This window comes from Spea bombifrons, chromosome 1, assembly GCF_027358695.1.
Source record: "Spea bombifrons isolate aSpeBom1 chromosome 1, aSpeBom1.2.pri, whole genome shotgun sequence".
Classification (NCBI taxonomy): domain Eukaryota; kingdom Metazoa; phylum Chordata; class Amphibia; order Anura; family Pelobatidae; genus Spea; species Spea bombifrons.
In genome coordinates, this window is record NC_071087.1 from 128,582,610 (window position 1) to 128,603,713 (window position 21,104).

The 21,104-nt window shown below is 37.5% G+C and overlaps 1 protein-coding gene across 1 annotated transcript in view; it reads left to right on the plus strand.

Annotated features, from left to right (window-relative positions):
* SRRM4 (serine/arginine repetitive matrix 4) overlaps positions 1-21,104 on the plus strand; it is a 66,013-nt gene that overhangs the window by 28,669 nt on the left and 16,240 nt on the right. Inside the window, exons 2-7 of the mRNA XM_053473469.1 lie at positions 5,896-6,024; positions 10,782-10,865; positions 11,140-11,211; positions 11,886-11,912; positions 13,280-13,330; positions 18,928-19,020. Coding sequence (XP_053329444.1) covers positions 5,896-6,024; positions 10,782-10,865; positions 11,140-11,211; positions 11,886-11,912; positions 13,280-13,330; positions 18,928-19,020 — 456 coding nt within the window. The remainder of the gene's footprint in view (positions 1-5,895; positions 6,025-10,781; positions 10,866-11,139; positions 11,212-11,885; positions 11,913-13,279; positions 13,331-18,927; positions 19,021-21,104) is intronic.

The following is a 21,104-nucleotide window of genomic DNA, read 5'->3' on the forward strand; positions in this document are numbered from 1 at the left end:
CACTCAAATGGGGACCAATTTTGCTATAAGAAAACATACAGATCCCCAAAACTCCATAGCAGAATTGTATTTAGGGAAGGCAACATTAATATATAAAATTAATACGGCTGACGCCTTAAATAAACAGCATGCTCTTTGCAACTTAATAGGGACTTTATGTATTATTTAGTGATCATAATTTAATTGGGCTATATAATATCAAATATGCCCCATAGTTGCATTTTTTTTCTTTTCATGCAAGTAGTGATAAAATTTGGATTTTTATGTCAACTAAATACATACACTTGCAAAACAATTTCCACAGCCCACCACTAGAGGTCAGGAGACATTAATGTACTGCTGGTTAACAGTAGCCTTTGCCAAGAACATGCACCTTAAATTATTACATCCACATACCCTCTGCATCATATCCCTTTATTTAGTTGTATAGATATTTGATGATGCTAAGGACTTAATATACCATATTAATACGGAGACTACAATAACCTCTGTGTTATATTTTGGATGCACTCGCCCAATATTTGACCTTGAAGATTGTTTTGGAAAATATAGCCAAACTTTCTATGCATAATATATACAATTCATGGCATTTACATTTGGTGATTATTTTAATGTAGATGTGGTACAGATATGATTGCGGCTTTTCAGTCTACACATGTTATTATACAATTTTATATACGGTTTTATATATGGTTTTATATATGGGGGTTTTTTAGTGACTTTTTTACATAACGTATAAAGTTTACATTTGCCTTATTTGCACATGTTCCAAATTGAACAACTATACAATTTGTCTTTGCATTGAACAATGCACTGTGCAAGATTGTGTGGCTTGTCCCTATCACTCAATTAGTTAATAACACCATGCTAAGCATTAGGCTGCTGTTCCGTATATGTATTGCATCTGATTTCAGCATATAGTGTAAGCCCTTACTCGATGGCCAGGAAATAGTTAAGAGCTAACTGTCCATCCATCATCAGCTGTGACAAGGAGTAAATGATAGCCATCCTTTTGAAAAATAGGTTCCTCCACATAGCACTTACCTCACTCTTAAAACGCATGATATCCAGCCAAAGTGGGCCAGTGTTTCATGGAAATTATTACAGATATCATGCGACTGCCGCTGAGATACCAGGAGGGAGTTAGAGGTCTGAACCCACTGAAGACCAAGCCACTGAGAACTTCAATCAAAGTTAAGTGGAACCCTGCGGTAAAAATGACATAGCTATACATCATATTTACCTTCATAGACTTGAGGGATTTTTCCTGGTTCCTGTTTTCTTATATTTACTTTTTTTTTAGGCAAGGTAAATGGTTTGCACATTCCCAGCCTTTCTTAAAACAGTACAAATACAAATAATTGTACATGACTGGTTATTTATTTAATTGAAATCCAGTATTTCACACATTTCTTTCATTAAATGCATTTACAGAAGCAAAATGAAAACAAAATGGGTTAAAACAGGTATGATCCTATTTTATCTCAAAATAGACATACAACATCGTAAGGATTTGGAAATAGGAGCAGTTTTTTACGTTTAAGTGAGTCACTACTTCATACAATTACTATTTATTAAACTGTGTGGTCCAATGACAAGCCTCATGAGACCCACTCCATAACCATAAAGGCGAAAGCTAAATACCCTACTGTATAATAAATGTTAGCATTTAATAATATATTTAAAAAAAGTAAAGAATCACCAGAATTCTTGCGCAATTGCACCTTCTAGTAGAAGAACTCCTATCCTAGTCAATAGAAAAGAAGGCAGCGACCAATCACATGTATGATATCTGGTTTGCCAAGACTCATGTGGCCCAATAAAAGATATCAACTTCAAATGAATATTCCATCTGATCTTTGAAAGAAAATGATGCGGAGAAGCTGATGATGTACAACATCGTTTGCAGTCAGGTGGCACGGGGAGTATAGTTAATGCATTTGCGAATAATGATCCTGACAATACTCAGAGCTTGTCCGTGAGTGATTGTTTTTATACCAGAACGAATGGGTGATTTCTAAGTGTAGAGCTGTTTCTTTCCTTTTGTACTTTAATAATATCGAAACATTCCAATTGGTGCTTTTCTCAATGGTGCATCCCAGCGTAATTCACTGCTTGAATGCAGGTGACTTCATTCACAATATCTTTACCTTCTGACAAGTGTTGGTTTTCTGTTATCAGAACCATTAGTGAGGCCCAGCAGTGGATGTTCTTATGTACTATTAGTATGTACTATTAGGTTTGCTCATCTTAAAAGATCCTAGGTAGGAACCTGCCCTTTTGGTGTGATTTCAAGCTTAGCATTGCTTTTCTTTAAAGAAAAGGTATTGAAATATATAAGCATGGAAAGGGGGAGGAAAAGACATTTGGGGGAATTAAATTAGCACAAACAAATTAACCAAGGTGTGCGAAGCCGCACTCTTAACCTTGCTTGACAAAAGCCTTGCAGCTCGTTTTCAGTGTCCCGATAATGTACCACGAACCTTCTGACATAATCAGAGCCACTTGTAAATCAGTGCAATCACATCGAAAACTTCTCTTTGATTTGCTATTATAATTTTCCATAACAAACTGCAGGAATCCGCATGATTAATACTCACAGCTCAAAGGAAGGGGCTCCTGCCTCTTTTTCTTTTTTTTTAATCTACACGTTCAAATTGCCTTGTCTGTGGGATTTATTCTAAGCAATTGCAATCAAAACATCTCGTTTTTCTCCCCCACTGGGTTTTTACGGCTAAATTTAGCTCATGGGAAAGGTGTAAGTTGGAAGCTTCCGACACCTAATTAATTTCCTCTACTTAAACCCTTTAAGGGTTAAAGAAAACATATTATATAATGGAATCTATTCTTTTTAATAAATTAACATTTAATAGGTTAAAAGTATATAAAAAAAATAGAAAACCTTTAATAGATCAAAGTATCATGTTAACTGGGTTTTTTTAAGTTCTAGTTATTTTAAAGATTTTTGGCAGTCATATCTTTATTCTTTTTGGTCATTATTTAATACATAACTCAAACAGTTCTTGTTTTTGCAGGACAATCTTAATTTCAGAATGACTTTCCCTTAATCCCCTGTAGTTGCCCCACTGGCTTGTGTTTGCGGTCAGTGAGGAACATGACCCAGTTGAAGAGATCCTCTGATCTCCTCTGACTGACCCAAGGAGCTGATCAATAGAGGTCTGATTTTGCTCCATTCCAGCTCCCATGTGGCCTCCTTGCAATGCTCTGAAGTTGAGCTGTGCAAGGTAGTTCTTCTGGTAAGGTGAAGCGAGTCCTTATGCCTTTGTCCTCACCCACTTTCTGCTTCTTGCCACACTCCGCCAATACAGGTGCCTGATTGGTACACCAAAAATGTTGGAAGGTATGAATTGATTGGTGTATTTTACCCACGACATGACATCAGTATACATCATTACTTACTAAATTGATTCTTCTGCTCTATTGTAAACCCCCTAATGGAATGCCAGTGGTGGTAAATTAACTGAGTTCTCCTGGTTGTGTATGGAGAATGTTCGAATAGCGTATGGGGTGCGAATGTCTTGTGAAGGCGGCTATGAACCAAATACAGCTGCACAGCTCAACCACAAAAATCTGTAATTTGAAAATCAACTTAGTATATGAGATTATGATATATTTAGGCACGACATATATCATTCATTTACCCACGTGCAGCTTTGCATGTCGGAACGTTTTATATGTAAAGTGTGCTAATTAAGTTGGCAAGTATTCAACACATCACGTGTGAACCAGTGAAGAAAAGGCCTCATTAATTACAGAGAAAATAAGCAAATGGAAATGCCAAGTATGATATTTATTTAATGGTCAGATCTTTCATACGAGACTAGCCTGGCGGTATAATTAAACACTCCTGGAAATTATAACAGAAAATAATATTATAGCTCATAATTCAAAAGTCAAGCAAGGTTGAATCTTGAACATTGCTGGTAGATGGGAAGAGGGCAGTTCAGGCTTGAACATTCTTCATGCATCATGTGTGTTCCAAGAATGAGGACAGTGTCATCATTCATTCAGCCACATGTACGTTCACAAACATGCCCTAACCTTCAATACACAACAGTTCATACTACAAAGCTGCAATGGTTGAACCAAAGCAAATTAAACATGGCGGTTCTTCGTATTGCTTTGACATCCACCTGGAATGAGAGAGACCAATCATTCACACCAAACTAGTCAAACTGTTTTTAAAACTAATACCTGGTATTTTTAGCATGTGAACCAATAATACAGCTAAAGTGTTAAAGTGGCACAGCATGTATTGCTGCAAACAATTTTCAAATTATTATCTTTTATTTATAATAGGACTGACAGATTATGCAATGATATACAATTGGTTGCTTTTGCAAGGGCAACCTCAGCCGCTGTCCGGCATAGCTGCCCCGCTGTCTCAATTTGGCAGGTGTTATGGGCCTGTTAGGGTGATCTCTCCTGAGCAGCGCTTACATTTCTATGTATTAAAGAATCCTTGTCGAATGAACTCATTGGTATTGCACCACACTCTGATCACTTTGGCTGCTGCATGAAATCGAAGCAGACGTTGTTATTAAGAGTGTTGACACATAGGAAAACAACACCAAAGAGTGTCAGACCGAGAGCTGTCTGTTACTAATACAAATGGCAAAGACCTCAGTTTTGTGGTAGTTGCTAGTATCACAAGGCATATGATGTCATCTCAGTAATTCTTTGCAGTATTGCTCTTTCATTACAAAGCATTTCACAAATTGTCATATTAAAAGGAGCACCCCCGCCCAATTTTCATGTTCAGTGCATATCGGAGTCCATTTTGCATGAACCCCAGTTAATTTTACTGCATGCAAATTGGCGCAGGCTTTCTTTAGTTCTCATTTAGGTCGCCCCCCAGCTACTAAAAGCACTGAGTATACCAGGTTATGCTTTTTGGCCTGCAGTCAATCAAATATATCCTATGTGAATGGCTTTTTCCTAGCATGCATGTGATTGGCTGCTCCTTAAGTGATTCTCTGGACGTGCTTCTAATCGTCTGGAAGTGATTAAAATACTGATGCTTCCTCATTTAAGTATTTGGGGGACTTTGCTAAATGAATTATTGTATTATAAGATTGGCACACTACTTGCAAGCATCTCTCTAATTCACATATCTTGTAGTTATTTCTTCAAGACATTGTCCATGTAAAATTAGCAAAGTATGTAGTGTCTTCACTAACTCAAAGTAACCTCTTAGTAATCACGCAAAGGACCCTCACACTAAAATGACATGTCCACAAACACAACTACAGTGTATTACAAATGTCTATGTACTAATATAAAGAGATTTTCTGATAATTTAGTGCCTGAAATCCAAGATATTCCTGTACAAACGAAGCCAGTTATTATTATAAATGGTAAAATGTTGAGTTATCAACATTTGCAAGTTGTAACTGAGTTAATGCGTACTTGAGAGCAACCCCTTTAACTTAAATCACAACTCGAATATAAGTAAATGGACTCCAATGGCGTGAAAGCATATGCAGTTCTACATGTTCATTACTGACTTCAAAAACCAGGTGTACATTCCATGGAACAGAGTTTTTGAAGATTGTCCCATATTTGTTAATTTTTATCAGTTAGTACTTAAATTAATACTTTATCATGATAAGAAGGGTTTCTGTTCCATTTTTCAAGTTTTGTTGCATGGTTAGTGGAGCTAATATCATCTAAAATGACCACAAGTATCTAGAAGACTTCTATGCTGAGCGAATAATAAATACTTTTCTACATCTCCTAACATACAGCTTTTAATTTGCTTGTTGTTAAGATCTGATAAATGTCATATCTATCTGTGTATATATGTCTATTGATATATATATATATATATTTGTAGAAACTGTTCACTCATGTTCCTCTTCTGCTTTCTTTCAGCAATGACATTATAAATGGCTCACCATGTCAAGACAAAGACCAAAAATCTGAGAAGAAGAATGGGAGTCTGGCAAACGGGGGTACAAATGAACGGCTTGGGAGAGAAGTCACTGCACATAATCATCACAGGTAGGAAAAGAACGATCCAACAGAGCATTGCAAATGCTTACATCGCACATGTTATCTAAATAATTTATTGTAACCTTGTTACCTAAATAACAATGTTACAATAAAGATGTCATTTACTCACTGAAATAGCATGTTATCTTGGTTTCATGGTTTCAATACATGTGTTTAGTTTTTATATTGACCCTTGGTATATTCCTACAAAGACCCACTTAGCTTCGAGTTTTTTTTCTGGAGTTACATGCCAGACTTGTCTACGTGTAGCAACTGAAAGTATAAAGGGTTAATGGTCTTACATGAAGGTGAGCCCACCTAATCTTTTTTTCTGTGCCCTTGGAAATAAATACAGTGCCTGCCTCATTTCTATCCAATATGTCTGATCAAAAGTGCAGGTCAACACAACTTCCTAAGGAAATCTATGGTATGTGTCATTTAACCAAGTAGCCTAGAACACACAGTGAAAGCTACCAGGTCAACATTCTTTTTGTGGAATTTGTAAATCTGTAATAACAGTGTGTGACTTTTACGTAACTCATTATTCTGATCCTGTTAAGTTGTGTCATTTTCTTACGCGAACCCCAACTTTTAGAATCTCAAGGCTTCAGAATTGAGCAGTCAGATTAACATCTATACTTGATGTAGCAACCCACCATTATATTTCTGCTTAGCAGGCAGAATTCTCAAGACAAGCGTTATGTGTGAGTTAAGCATAGAAGAGACGGATCCCTCGCTGATTCCCCTATGTGTTCTTCTATGCGCTGCACTGATGCTTTACAGCCGCTAATAAATATTTCTGAGACAGCCAGCTGTGTTCTTATTCCAACCATAATTCAGCTTCTCAACTACTCTAAGAACAGGCTGTACAAGTTGAATTAAATTTACCTAACTACATAGATTTGCATTACACGGTTTTGTTGAAATAAAAAATGGACAACTGCTTGTTGTAGAACTGTTCATTTGATAATCAATAGCTTTCTAGGTTGTAAGTTTGCTTAAACAGATCCTTCCATACCCTTTGCCTTGCTAAATGCTTTCTACCCATTGGACAGCACTGTGGAATATGATGGTGCTATATAAATAAAGAGCTCATCAGATCATTGAATTGAAACAGACCACCTAAAGTCCTTCTTGGAAGAATATATAGTGGAGTTTTAGCTTCGGGGCTAAGGGAACTGTGCAATCAGTGCAGGAGGCCTTATTGTTGCATTACCTATGGTTGTGGTTGTACAACGTCAATATATGCGCACCAGGAGACCTAACGTCTTTGAGAAATAAAAAGAAATGTATAATTATTTCAGCTTGTTATTTTAGTGCACATTTGTGTATTAATAGATGTGACTGAGTTGCCATGGGCCCCGTGCCTTTTAACACACACTTGGGAATATTAAGGTATAAAAATGCAAGTGCCTGTACAGCGGTGCATTTATTTTAATTAAAACAGTAGCAGGATGATATTTAGCACTGCTATTTAGATATATCATCTTTTTATTGGAAGCCCTTTGAGAAATCTGGCATAAAAAACTGGAACTGGGCGACATTAATGTGAAGGTACAAAATAGTGCGGAAGCAAAAAAAATGTCCATGATTATAATAAAAATCAGTGTTCTAGCATGTCTTGTACAGGTATAACAAGATATATTTCCAGTGGATTAGATTCTAAAATGTAATTGAAAGATACACTAGATCTGTCCAAAGAACATCTTGCTCTAGGAAGCTAGTAAACCATATGACACCTTTAACCATCATACTAAAAGTTCAATGGCCCTGTAAGCATGTTTTACACAGTGCGATAAGATGCTATGACTGATGCTATGACTGATGATGAGATCTAGACTAATCATTCCGTGGCTGCTTAGTCCAAGACAGCATTGTGTCTAGGAAGTGTTCACATAACCCTGTTCACCAGTCTGTACAGTCTCCTAGCAAGTCCGGGACTGATCATTAACTGCAGGTCCTATAATCCATAGCTTGGTACAAAACAAAGAAAATAACCAAAGTGTTTTAAAATAACGAAAAAAGAATAAAAACAATAAAATGGCAAAACCCATATGCTTTCTCTGTGGGAGTCTAAATTACTCACAGGTTGGATGGATGACCAGTTAGAAGTTGTAAAGATGAGCAGGTAAGATGGACTGGAAAAGCAATAACATGAAGTAGCAAACTGCTAACATAATCAATCTCCTCTTTCCATCCAGGGATTTCTTTTTTTTAACTTCAAGATTAATCTCCTCTAGACATCCCATACACTTAAACGGCACTAAACAAATGCCCCTTCGAGGACTGTAATTTAGTCTGTCAACTACTGCAGCCTAAAATGAATAATTTCCAAAACCTAAAGGATTATGCTTCCCCGCGGGGATACAAAATAAAGGCTTTCCCATTGGGTTTAACAAGCTACATATATAGTAATGCTATATAGGAAAGTGTTTAAATAATATTTGTTCAACGCGTTGTGGAATAGTGCTATAACAACATGACTTCAACTGAATCCAAAAGCTTTTCTGGGGGAGCGTAACTGAAATCCCCCCGTACCTGCGGGTAAGTACGGGATCGCAGGTCAATCTTTGTTAAGATGTATCTGCCCTTTGGGGTAATCTATAGTGTGGCTAGTATAACGTCCTTCTCGGTGCTATCCCTCAATGTCAGATATCATTGTAGTGATTAGAGGCCACATTATAAGCTTAGGGTGTATACATTTATAATTTGATTTACGAGTACCTGATCAGTTGCTAATTCATTCATTGATCAAAGCAGCCTTAACATCATGATGGCAATAAAAATCAATACTGTTGCAAAAATATTGGTTAAAAGTTCATGTACAAAATTTGTGGCCCCCCCTCCCAATATGAAATCCATGATATACTACGGACACAAACTTCTTTCAGAGCATTTACATATAAATCATAAATTAATAAATTATCGTTTGTAGATTATGGTTTGCTGGTTTAGGCATCACTCCATCTCACTATACATTCTATACAAACTGTTTGTGAATGTAGTTTGTCACCTAAACTGTTGTGTATATGGTAAAAATAACAGTAGGAAACAGCATCTGTACTTATCAGGGCAAAACACAACTCAGTTTTGTAGGAAATAGACTTTCTTATATTTACTACGAAATATAAAACAATTTGCGTTTTTTTTTTGCTGGTTGCTCCATGTTTAGTATTTTTCCACAAAAGCGCCTCAGGTCAACTTTGATTAACCATCCACAGTTCCCACTCTCATACGTATGAAATATTCCGCAGTCGATTCAAAATTCCTCTTACACTATGTAACGTTTTAAGGGTGCTGCTTGTAAAGAAGAGAAGGGCAAATCAAGGTTAACTACGCTCGGCGATTATAGATTTGGTGTGATTGTGTTGCTGCCAATAGATGTTCCTGCGTGAAACATAAATGCAGTTCAATGCGATCCACTGAATTCAGTTTAACATCTTGCCAGGTATGGTTGTGCAGAATAAACCTCAACGTAAGAGATGTGGCATTCATCCGGTACATGATACAAAGCTTCACTCCTGTTCACACCATGATAGAGACAATAAATAGCTTCATGGCATGCTGCTTTTCAAAGCAACACATCTATTTTTTAAAAAAGACACCTACCATAAACAGAAATGTTCTACAGAGCCTTTTAATCTCTAGCCTGTGATGATATCTTACAGAGGAAGATAATAAATGATTACAAATCCCCTCGCTGACTTCATGTCAGTATCACCAAACACAAGAGGTACACAATCTGATCTTTCGTTCTATTTTAGATAGCGTATGCCCACTTACCACTGGGCTGCCATGCGCCCGCATTTATGTGACTTGGTTTTAAATGCAACAGTGATATATCATTTATCTTTTTATTGTCGATATTAAAAAAAAATAACAATAAATTATGATTTCATTTTTGGCAAAACACAGAAAAAAATAAAACATTTGTCCTAAAGACCTTGTTAAACCAATACATAATAATTTCTGCAAAAACCAGACGATATTTATCCTTTGCTAGAATTACTGGTTTTGACTTGAAGCAAAGTGCTTTTTAGAAATATCCCTTTAATATAGAAACGTCTCTTGTACACCTAACCTACCAAAAAGGGCCTAACCGGAAAAAGAACAAATGCGCACAATAGTAAAAAGAGGTAAAAAAGGCATTATTATTTCTATAGTTCTGGTGCCAAGCTAAATGTTATATAGACGTCGGCTGCAAATTTTACATAAACATTAATGCTAACAGGAAAAATGCAAAACATTTAATTTTTATATTTTTTATATGTGTAAGGTTGTTATTGGAAAAACAACATTCTCTTTAAAGAAACAAAGGCAGATGAGGCAATTATTCTAAAATAGTAGGAGAGGCGTGGTACACGGTCTTGGGAAGGGGCATTAAATCATCCTATTTCAAACAATTCAAAAGCCTTTAAATGTAAACAATTCGTTTGTTTAATAATGAACATAAAACTTTGAAGACCAATGTAATTCCACCATCTCGTGATTTGTCTTGACTGCATTTTCTGATCTTTATATTCAGAACTTCTTTTCCGTTCAGACAAGCAGGGCTGATTTTAAGCAAGGTTATACCAGACTGGTCACCCAAATGCTTTTAGGGACAATCGGCAATGAATGAAGTTGAAGGACATCAATGTCTTTCGCTCCACCCCAGCTGGAGATTTGTGTGTGATGTCCAAAGTTTGGTGATTTAGAAAATCAGGCCTACAAGCAAAAAAATGTGTACATAAACAAACATTAACCTGACTTTTTGTTGTTCACAGCTCCTCAGATGAAGGTCACAGCATTTCACCTCCACCAAAAGCAAAGAAGAAAAAGAAGAAATCAGAACGCAAGAAGAGAAAAAGGTAAAAAAATATTTCCGGTTCATTTCAAGGCCGGACCGGCCACATTATTAAGCTATGTGAAGACTATATGAGGGCCCCAGAACTTCTAGCACCATGGGTGAAGCGTGGCTCTGGAAAAAAAAACATAATGATACCTGCGTCAGCTAACTAAATTGCATTAGATTGCAAGTTTTTTTAAACAGGAATTGCTATATAATGTGCTTGAAGATAGTTGAGTTATGCGACAGAAATGTTCTGATGCTAAATGGAGTTTCCTTCATTATTTATTTGCTAGGTCTCGGTCCTACAGTCCTTCCCTATTAAAAAAGAAAAAGAAGAAGAGTTCAAAGAAACGGAAGAGAAACAGGTATGAATAGTTGCAATTCCAAATATGAAATATAAGGTTTCACTAAACTTTACTTACCTGCGGTTCCCATTAAAATGATCTGTCATTAGTTTGTATGTCATTGATATTAATTAGGACCTTTTGGTTATTGTCATTAGACCTAATTTGCCTATACAACATGAAATAAGCAGCATCGGGAGCGGCATTAAGTACAGAATTATGTTATCAACTATCTGATGAGGTTGCAACCCTAGCCAAACAGCACAATCATTTTACAGCCAGGGACATATTTGCAATACAGATAATTGGCCAGTCCATTGTACGCCTGCATTCACTAAAGTACATTATATTGAAAGTTTATAAAGCATAGAAATTATTAAATATTCTGCAAATCTGTACAGATGTAGAACGGTGAACCGCAATGGAAAACAAAAAGGTGAACCAAATTAAAGAAACCGCCAGGAATAAAAAAAAACACATGTTCAGCTGATTATTCAGAAATATTAAAGAATACATAAGATTATTTAATAATGAACAAAACATTGTGTACAAAGGGAACAATCAAACCATTAATATAATGTGTGGAAAAGTATAGCTCGAGTGCACAGGAAGGCAGTCTGACATTGTAATTACCTGGAGGGGTGTTTTTAATGCAGAGGAAATTTTATTAACATTATTTTTGGTATTTTCTTCAGGTCTTATCCCAAAAAAAGAAGACACAGGTAAGTAGAAACATGCCTTGTGATTGTTTGTAGCGTCATATGAAGCTTGTATAAATGTATCATGAACAGTACTAAATGCATACGGATATTCCAGCTGCTAGTTCTGTAGCACAAATACTTCAAACAAAGCACACAATGGTCCATAACTAATACTATAATAATTATTATTATATTTTAAATAATTACAGAAACAAACCATGTTTCCATTGGTCCTATCCTGGCATGTTGACATGTTAAAAGATATATTGTGTGCGTTTAACCAAATCCATATTAGTTAAATATTTGAAAGGGATGCTGTGACCAAAAAATAAGTGAAGCATAAAAAAATCAACAAAAATCTGTTTGAATATGCCCCTGTTTTTATCTCATCTATTCCCTTTGTAATGTAATGGGGGGTTGCAGTTAACCTACTTGTGATAGATTCATCTCCAGCATTGAATGCAGCCCATTGTCGTTATTTCAATTGCACCATCCTTTTGGTTTGTGCGTTCAAAGGCTTCTGATTTACCAGAATATATTCACGGGATTAAAGTCTCATGCAGGGGTATAACACAGACCCCCTGTGGTGCCGGATGGTCCCTAGGTCATAGGGGGTCCACAACACTTCTTAGTGCAGAAACTGTCCCTGAAGTGATGTTAATGATGTGGGGAGGTGCATCTTCACACAGCTAGCATGGGGTCCCCGGGGTTTTTTGTAAAGCCACTGGTCTCATGTTGATTTTCTAGTAGATCACTGTTGGCATAGCGTCAGTGTGATGCAGTTTTGGGTTAGTAGTGTAAAACTTATCAGCAGGTCACTCACATGATCAGGTACATGTTAGCGGGTGACAGGGCAATCCTCTGTTATATGTACAATGGGTGGCTGTGTGTGTGTACTGATTGTATGCCTTCTGTGTAACACACGCCCTGCTTGTGCACAGCCATACCAGAGAATGCTTGACCTTTAGTATTAATGTTATTTACCCAAGTGTCATTCTCTCAGGGTGGTATTATTTGGAGCTAATGCCTTCATAGTCTATTCAAATTCAATATCTCAGTTGGTTCTTGAGATCTCTGCTTAAATACATGAAACAATTTAGAATACCTCCTGAAAAGTTCCTAGATAGAACCTTTGTGATGGGATATTAAAAGGTGTTAGAATTAGAAAGGAGATTAGTGGGTTGCATATTGATAGATACATTGTCATTTAACTGGTCTTTATTTTATGTATTATTTATTTTATAATATTTTATTACAATCTTTTGTGAAATCTTGGCTTAAATGTGGTTTGGAATCTGACCTTTTAACAGATGTCACTATATGTTCTTTAAATATGGAGGTATTCAATGCTTCATATGTGGCAATTAATGACTTGCTCCTTCTCCTAGCTCATCCAGCCCAAAAAGTAAAAGAAAACATGAAAAAAAGCGCAGGAAGCAGTAAGTAGATGTACTATGTGTTTATCTATTGAGTCATTACATATATTACGGATATACAGTAAATAAATCAACTGGAATATCACTGACAAGTCCACCGATAAACTGATTTTACAAACAGTTAAGAAATATCTCCAAAAGTCGTATATCTAACACTTCCTCCGAGAAGAAAATACACTCTGTCTGTTACATGGTCCTTTGAAGACCAGCCTGGAGCAAAAACGTGTACTGTTTGGTGGTGGGGTAAGAAAGGTCACCACAATCAAATCTATGGTTTATAAACAAACATTAAGTGTGTAAGATTCTAGTCTGAGGATAGAAGATTGGAGTATCACAATCATTTCAATAGTCTTGGAAGGAGGTCCATTTAAGAGCAGAATCACATATACCGTATATATATTTGGTTTTGCATGGAGCAGTTAGCTAATGAGCTGCTCTTGTGAATTGCCTATATGTTAATTACCACGCTCCCTACTGGTTTTGATGAGAACAGAACATTTTTTTTATAAATAATTAAAATGCGTTGGCTCTCCAGGTCTCAAGGGTTATGTTCAGTTGCTGACAAGTCACCTAGAAATTAAAGGGAATGTGAAATGGTTTATGTTTTTAAGATCTGTTGTTATAGAAATGGATGTAACACCCTATAAACATACCAAAAGAATATATCATTGTGCTTTTTGTTGTCTTATGGCGGTCAAGCTCTTAAACTGTATTTCTTCGAACAAGTGCTGTGAAATATATATACTGTAGATCTGTGCCTTAGATCTCTAGTTATTTGAATGCTTTGTAGCATTAACCGGTCCTTTGCAATAACTGGTAAAGCTACCTCTGTGGACAATGAAGTCTGAGGTTTTTTTTTTAAATGACAATAATTTGCAGATTGATGCGCTTTTTTACAATGTCTCTGAAATGGTAATATAATCAGAGTCACAGACAGGTTTCTTACATTATGCATTTCAAAACTAACCCCTGTATTTAAAATAACTGTTTGAAATAAAAGAAAACAGCGTTATCATTTCAGTCCCACCAGCGAGTAATGATATTCTCATTATGCATTACGGTTCTTCTCACCTCCAGTCTCTCATGTAGATCAGATATTGGGAATAAAATGCATGCTGGCTTTCTGTACCACTCTGATTGCAAAGCATATTGGGATGACAAGAACTACAGGGAACTTGCTTTCTATCTTCTCAAGAGCAGCCATGATTATCATTACTGTCAGTAATAACATTAGGAGTCACTGGCTTACCAGTAGGAGTCCTGTACTCAGGAAATTGCCGTACTGAGGCTCTGCGGTAAGATGGTAGACTCACAAAATCACACAGCGATGGTGGCAACTCTGTGTGAAGTCGCTGGCAGTGCTTGCAGGACAATGTAACACAGATTCGACTTCATCCGACGGTGTCAGATATACAATTGCTGGTGACATTTCCTAACCATTCCGTTTATCAGTGGCTTATCAGTGGCTTACTCACACTTTGATATATTTATATCAGTAAAATATTTAATGACTCCGACCTTCAGAGTCTAAATGGCCATTATCTGTAAAAGACGATTGGATAACATGTTTATTAAAAAAAAGTACCATATGATTTTATATGCACTTATCCTAAACTCAGTCCTGCCAAGCGGCCAGCACAGCACCAGCAGGGTCATTTAAGTGATTCTATTACATATATTAATGACAATAGAAGTTGTTCATAAAATGTGATCTCATAAATATGTATATATTATGGCACATAAACAGTAAAATACCCACCAGGAAAAAAGGGGTCAAATAGAAGATCATCACATTTGATGTAATAAGCTATTCTTACACCTAAACATGTCAAGAGCGTCCTGCAATTTCTATATACTGTATATATATATATATATATATATATATATACATACATACACAAACACACTGTATATGTGTGTGGTTTTTTTTATATGTTTTTCTGTAATTTTTACTATTTAAATACCAAGAGTGCAGAGCAACACAGTAACCTATCCATTACATATTATTACATATTATACACTCATGGATGATTGGTTTCCACTGTTATCACACAAATTGTATGTGTATTATATTCTATACACAAGTCTTCCTTTCAATAATATAGATTCACCTAATATTTCCCCCAATTACTTTAGTTTATCAAGGTATAAAATGTCAGTGAATCTCTTGAAACGAGGCATAAAATGTTGACTACAAAACACATGATGTGGTTTATGTATCATGAGTATAAATCCTGCTATACTGCAATTACCGTATTTGCTCGATTATAAGACGACCCTGATTATAAGACGACCCCCCAAAATCTGAATATTAACTTAGGAAAAAAAGAAAAAGCCTGAATATAAGACGACCCTAAAGGAAAAAAGTTTTACCAGTAAATGTTAATTCATGTAAACTATTTTTTTTAATAAAAGCTATGATTGAGAAAAATATTTTTTTTTTGTTTTTATTTCTTGTATTTTCCAACCTGTCCCCCAGTTACGCACATCTGCCCCCAGGCTTGCCACACCAATATGGCACTGTGGCCCATGATATGCCTTTTAACCCTCTATATGCCACTGTGCCCCATGGTATGCCTTTTGACCCCCTATGTGCCACTCTGCCTCCAGAAATGCCTTATACCCCTATATCCCATTCTGGCATTTAGGGGGTTAAAATGCATATTATGGGGCAGAGTGGCATATAGGGAGGTATAAGGCATTCCAGGAGGCAGAGTGGCATTAAGGGAGTTAAAAGGCATTATATAGAGCACTCTGCCTCCAGAAATGCCTTATACCCCTATATGCCACTCTGGCATTTAGGGGGTTAAAAGGCATATTATGGGGCAGAGTGGCATATAGGGAGGTATAAGGCATTTCAGGAGGCAGAGTGCACTATTAAATGCCCCCTTAACGCCACTCTGCCTCCTGAAATGCCTTATACCTCCCTATATGCCACTCTGCCCCATAATATGCCTTTTAACCCCCTAAGTGCCAGAGTGGCATATAGGGGTATAAGGCATTCCAGAAATGCCCTACACACACACACACACACACACACTTACTTACTTACCGGTGCTTCCAATTTCCTGCTGTATTGCCGGGGCAGCGGGTTGACGTCTCATTCCGCGGCAGCCGGAAGGAGGTGGAGTTGGCAGCGGGGGTTTGTATGCGTCCGTCGCAAATACCTTCCCCGGCTGTCAGAGATCAGGAACTCTGGAACTCTGATCTCTGACAGTCGGGGAAGGTATTTGCGACAGACGCATACAAACCCCCGCTGCCAACTTCACCTCCGGAAGCACCGGTAAGTGTGTGTGTGTGTGGGGGGGGGCGACGACAGGAGGATCCAGGTCCCCTGCAGCGGTGCGGGGGATCTGGATCTTAGTCTCCTAATCAGACCTCTATTTGAGGTCTGATTAGAAGACGACCCCGATTATAAGACAAGGGGTATTTTTCTGAGCATTTGCTCTGAAAAAAAACCTCGTCTTATAATCGAGCAAATACGGTAATTACAACAGTAATACGTAGGGCAGCCATTTCCAGTTCCCTTTGCAACAATAAAAAAGTAACATATTATGTTTCATTTATTTCTAAGTACTTTTTTAAGATGCAATAGGCATTATCACTGTTTATTAAGAAGGTTGGCATGCAGATCAGCTGTAGCTGTATAAACAATAATGTTGGTTTGTTTAGATATAATACATACGTGTGTGTGTATATGTATGTATATATATATATATAGATATACGGTATATATATATATATATATATATATATTGTGATAAATACATATCTAATTGTATCTATCTATTTATAAATCTAAACAGTGTGCTACAGTATACCAGACAAGGCTGGATTTAAATTCCAGATGACCCAAGATACATAGCGCAATGGTACCGTTCCCGCATCAGTTTAAAATCGTGAAAACCTGTATCTGGGATGTAGACATAACATTGGTGAATCATGATCAAATAACGGGAGAAAATGTCATAAAGAGGATGTAATAATAGATAAAATACTGTAAGCTTGCAAGGGCAGGGCCCTCGTTTCTTTCTGATCAAGTCTGTGTGTTAATGCTATGGCCAGTTCACTTTTAATTTGATTGCTCATTTTATCTCTCCCCTATTGTAATAGTGCTATAGAAGCTGTTGGTGCTCTATAAATAATATATAATGCATAAGTGGCTTTCATGGACTCCCTAACATAGCCTGTCATATCTAAAATGCTAATCAGATATTAGCTAACATAACATAGCCGAAGACTACTGTAACATTATTTAACAACCTTTTAACATAATTATGCAGGATCCACATAATTGTACCATCTTACAATCACTAAGGAATAACTTCCAGTGGAATTTCATCAAGGTCGTTAATTAGTACAGATCCCACTCAAAAAGCCAATCATTACAGCATGTTAAAAAATAATGTAATCATTTACGAAAAGTACTTAAATGCTTTTTTTTTATGAATAGAACATTTACATAAAAATCATTCATAGGTGCTCTTTCGCCTGCTGAATTTCACTTCACATGCATTATTTAAAACATGATTCTTAGTCCAGTTGAATGCCCAAAACCCTTCCCAGAAAAATGTGTTTAATTACATAAAATCTTTGCCAGGAATAGTTTATCTGTCACAATTATCAGCAGTTATCTCACACAAAAGCAAGCACTGTTGCACCACAAATTGAAAAAGCTTTGGATTAATAAATAGACAGATCTATTAACAAACTACAGGGTACAATGTTTGGCTATATAGGTATTGTTTTTAACAATACGGTCAAATTGGAATAATACTTTTAATAACTTGGATTTATGTAATGATTTTTACAAATGCCAAAAATTATAATTTTTTAAAGCTTTTGCTTTCGCTCTAATTATCCTGCCTAAAGGATCATATATGTGTCAATCAAATAAACACCAAGGCTTTTTTTGGTGACTGTGAACTAGTCTAACTTTTTCCAATATTTGACATGCAATGTTGGGAACTGGCCTGACCCCGTGGAGCACAACCAGCAAACACCTTTGAGGATGCCACCCATACTGCTGTGTTCTATACTCACATGGCACAGCGACTACAGCTGGGTAGGCATAGTCCTCCGTAGTGTGAGTGGGCCAGTAGTCCATTGAGCAGTGGTAAAGGCTAGTAAACATCACTGTATGTATGTATGTTATATTTGTAAGCTCATAAGAGCAGGGTCCTCTTCTCCTTCTGTACCAGTTATTGTTTGTGATTTCAAATTTATCCTACCGATTATCCTTACCGATTGTAAAGCGCTATAGAATCTGCTGGAGCCATATAAATATAAATATGCTTTTTCTCTTCTCAAATAACTACAGTTATATGCCATTATAGTGCCTTCCTTGCCAAATGTTTTAAATATAGGTTAATGAGTTATCAGGGAATCTCCAGATCAAAGTATATCTTTACAAAGATATTCTTGGCTCTATCCAAGTTTTCAGCAATATGTATTGCAGTGCAATTAAGCAATATCTAATGTATTTATTCCAATTATTTCTGTTTACAATTTTTTTTTTAAAAAAACCAGTACTCACTAGTTCTTGTTCTGAAATTGTTAACAATGATTATTAACATGATATATTTCTATCTATTACAAAGCTCACGTGGCAGGCCACGGAAATCACATCGCCATCATCATCGCCATTCTCGTTCAGTAAGCTCCGATTCCAGGTCCTCGAGCTGTGAAAACAGGTCATTTTATAAATTATAGTAATAAAAAATGAATTACCGGTCTTATGCCCAAAGGTTGCCTCTTACAATATTTTGTACGTGCTTTCAATGACGTGTATTGTAATTACATGAGCAAATTTGGTGAAAGTGATACGTTTAAAGCAGGGCACGACAAACCCCTGGTGCCAGGTTGCCATGGTGACTAGAAACCACATCCTGTTGCCCAGGGTTTTGTGGGACAAGCATGGGCGTAGGAACCCCTAAAAATCTGGGGGGGATAGCATTTTTACTGGTAGGGTATACCTGACCATTTCACCAACAGGGACTTTTATGACATTGCATTATAAAAACAGACATTACTATGAAGTTGGTCCCCCTTTGCAGCAATAACGGCTTCCACTCTTCTGGGAATGATTTCCACAAGATTTTGTGGGGAATTTTTGGAACCATGCTTTTATGGACCTTATTTTGTACACTGGGGCACAGTCATGATGGAATAGAAAAGGACCATCCCCAAAACTGTTCCCACAAAGTTAGAAGCATAGTGCTGTCCAAAATGTCTTGGTTTATCACCTTCAGCTCATAAAACGTTCTACTAGATGAATGGGAGAAAATTCCCACGGAAACAGAAAAATCTTACAACCACAGATGGACCGCACTGGACACGGCCACAGAGACTACTATGATGTATTGAAGGAACCATCTAAGACTCCTAACATGTCATGCACACAGGAACATATCCACACACTTAAACACTTGAATAACATACATACACATACACACACTAACAAATACACACACACAATAATCCACCCCAATATACCCCCTAATCCCACCCTAATATACCTAGACACATGCCCGCTATAACACACCTGGAAACATACTAACATACCCATAAAAACAGATGTGCACAATAACATACCCACAAACATACGCTATCACACCTAGACACACATTCAAACACATCATTCACTTACTCTGCCTACCCCTAGATTTAACACGTGGCGCTTTGTATTAGTGATGCCCTAGACCAAGTAGCACCCCGCAATATTCTCTTGTGTCCAAATGCTACATACAGTGACACACACACTCACTTTAACCAGAAATAGGCCTGGATTTAACCCTAGGTGCCCCTGAGTTAAACATGTGTTACAGGGAATCATTATCGACACGCCTGCTCATACACACACATATGCACTGCTCTTACGCATGCCTGCCCACAAAAACACATATATACGCTGCAATTGCCTGCACATACACACTTGCCAGTACTCACACATATGCACTACCCTTATACACGCCTGCCCAAACATACATAAACTGCTCACACACATGCCTCCCCATAAATATACACTGCCCTTGCACATACTTACACAGACGTATACACTATAAGACAAATACACTCCTTATATACACACATATACACTGCCCATACAGACCTACACGTATACACTGCCCATACAGACAGACACATATACACTGCCCATACACACGTATGCACATACAGTGCACATATATGCGCGTGCCCATACACGCACATATACACACCTGCCCTATAAACACACACATATGCCTGCCCAAGTGCCCATACACATTCATAAACAGTGCCCGAATACATGCCTCACCATTTGTATATGCACACACACATGTCTACCATCAGACCCCCCCTTCGTTTTGCACATCAGACCCCCCCTTCGTTTTGCACATCAGACCCCCCCTCGTTTTGCACATCAGACCCCCCCTCGTTTTGCACATCAGACCCCCCCTTCGTTTTGCACATCAGACCCCCCCTCGTTTTGCACATCAGACCCCCCCCTCGTTTTCCACTTCAGACCCCCCCCTCGTTTTCCACTTCAGACCCCCCCCTCGTTTTCCACTTCAGACCCCCCCTCGTTTTCCACTTCAGACCCCCCCCTCGTTTTCCACTTCAACCCCCCCCTCGTTTTCCACTTCAACCCCCCCCCTCGTTTTCCACTTCAAACCCCCCCTCGTTTTCCACTTCAAACCCCTCCCTCGTTTTCCACTTCAAACACCCCCCCCCTCGTTCTTCACATCTCTTACCTTTCTCTTCCTCTTCTTCCTTTCTGCTTTCTCTTCCTCCTTTC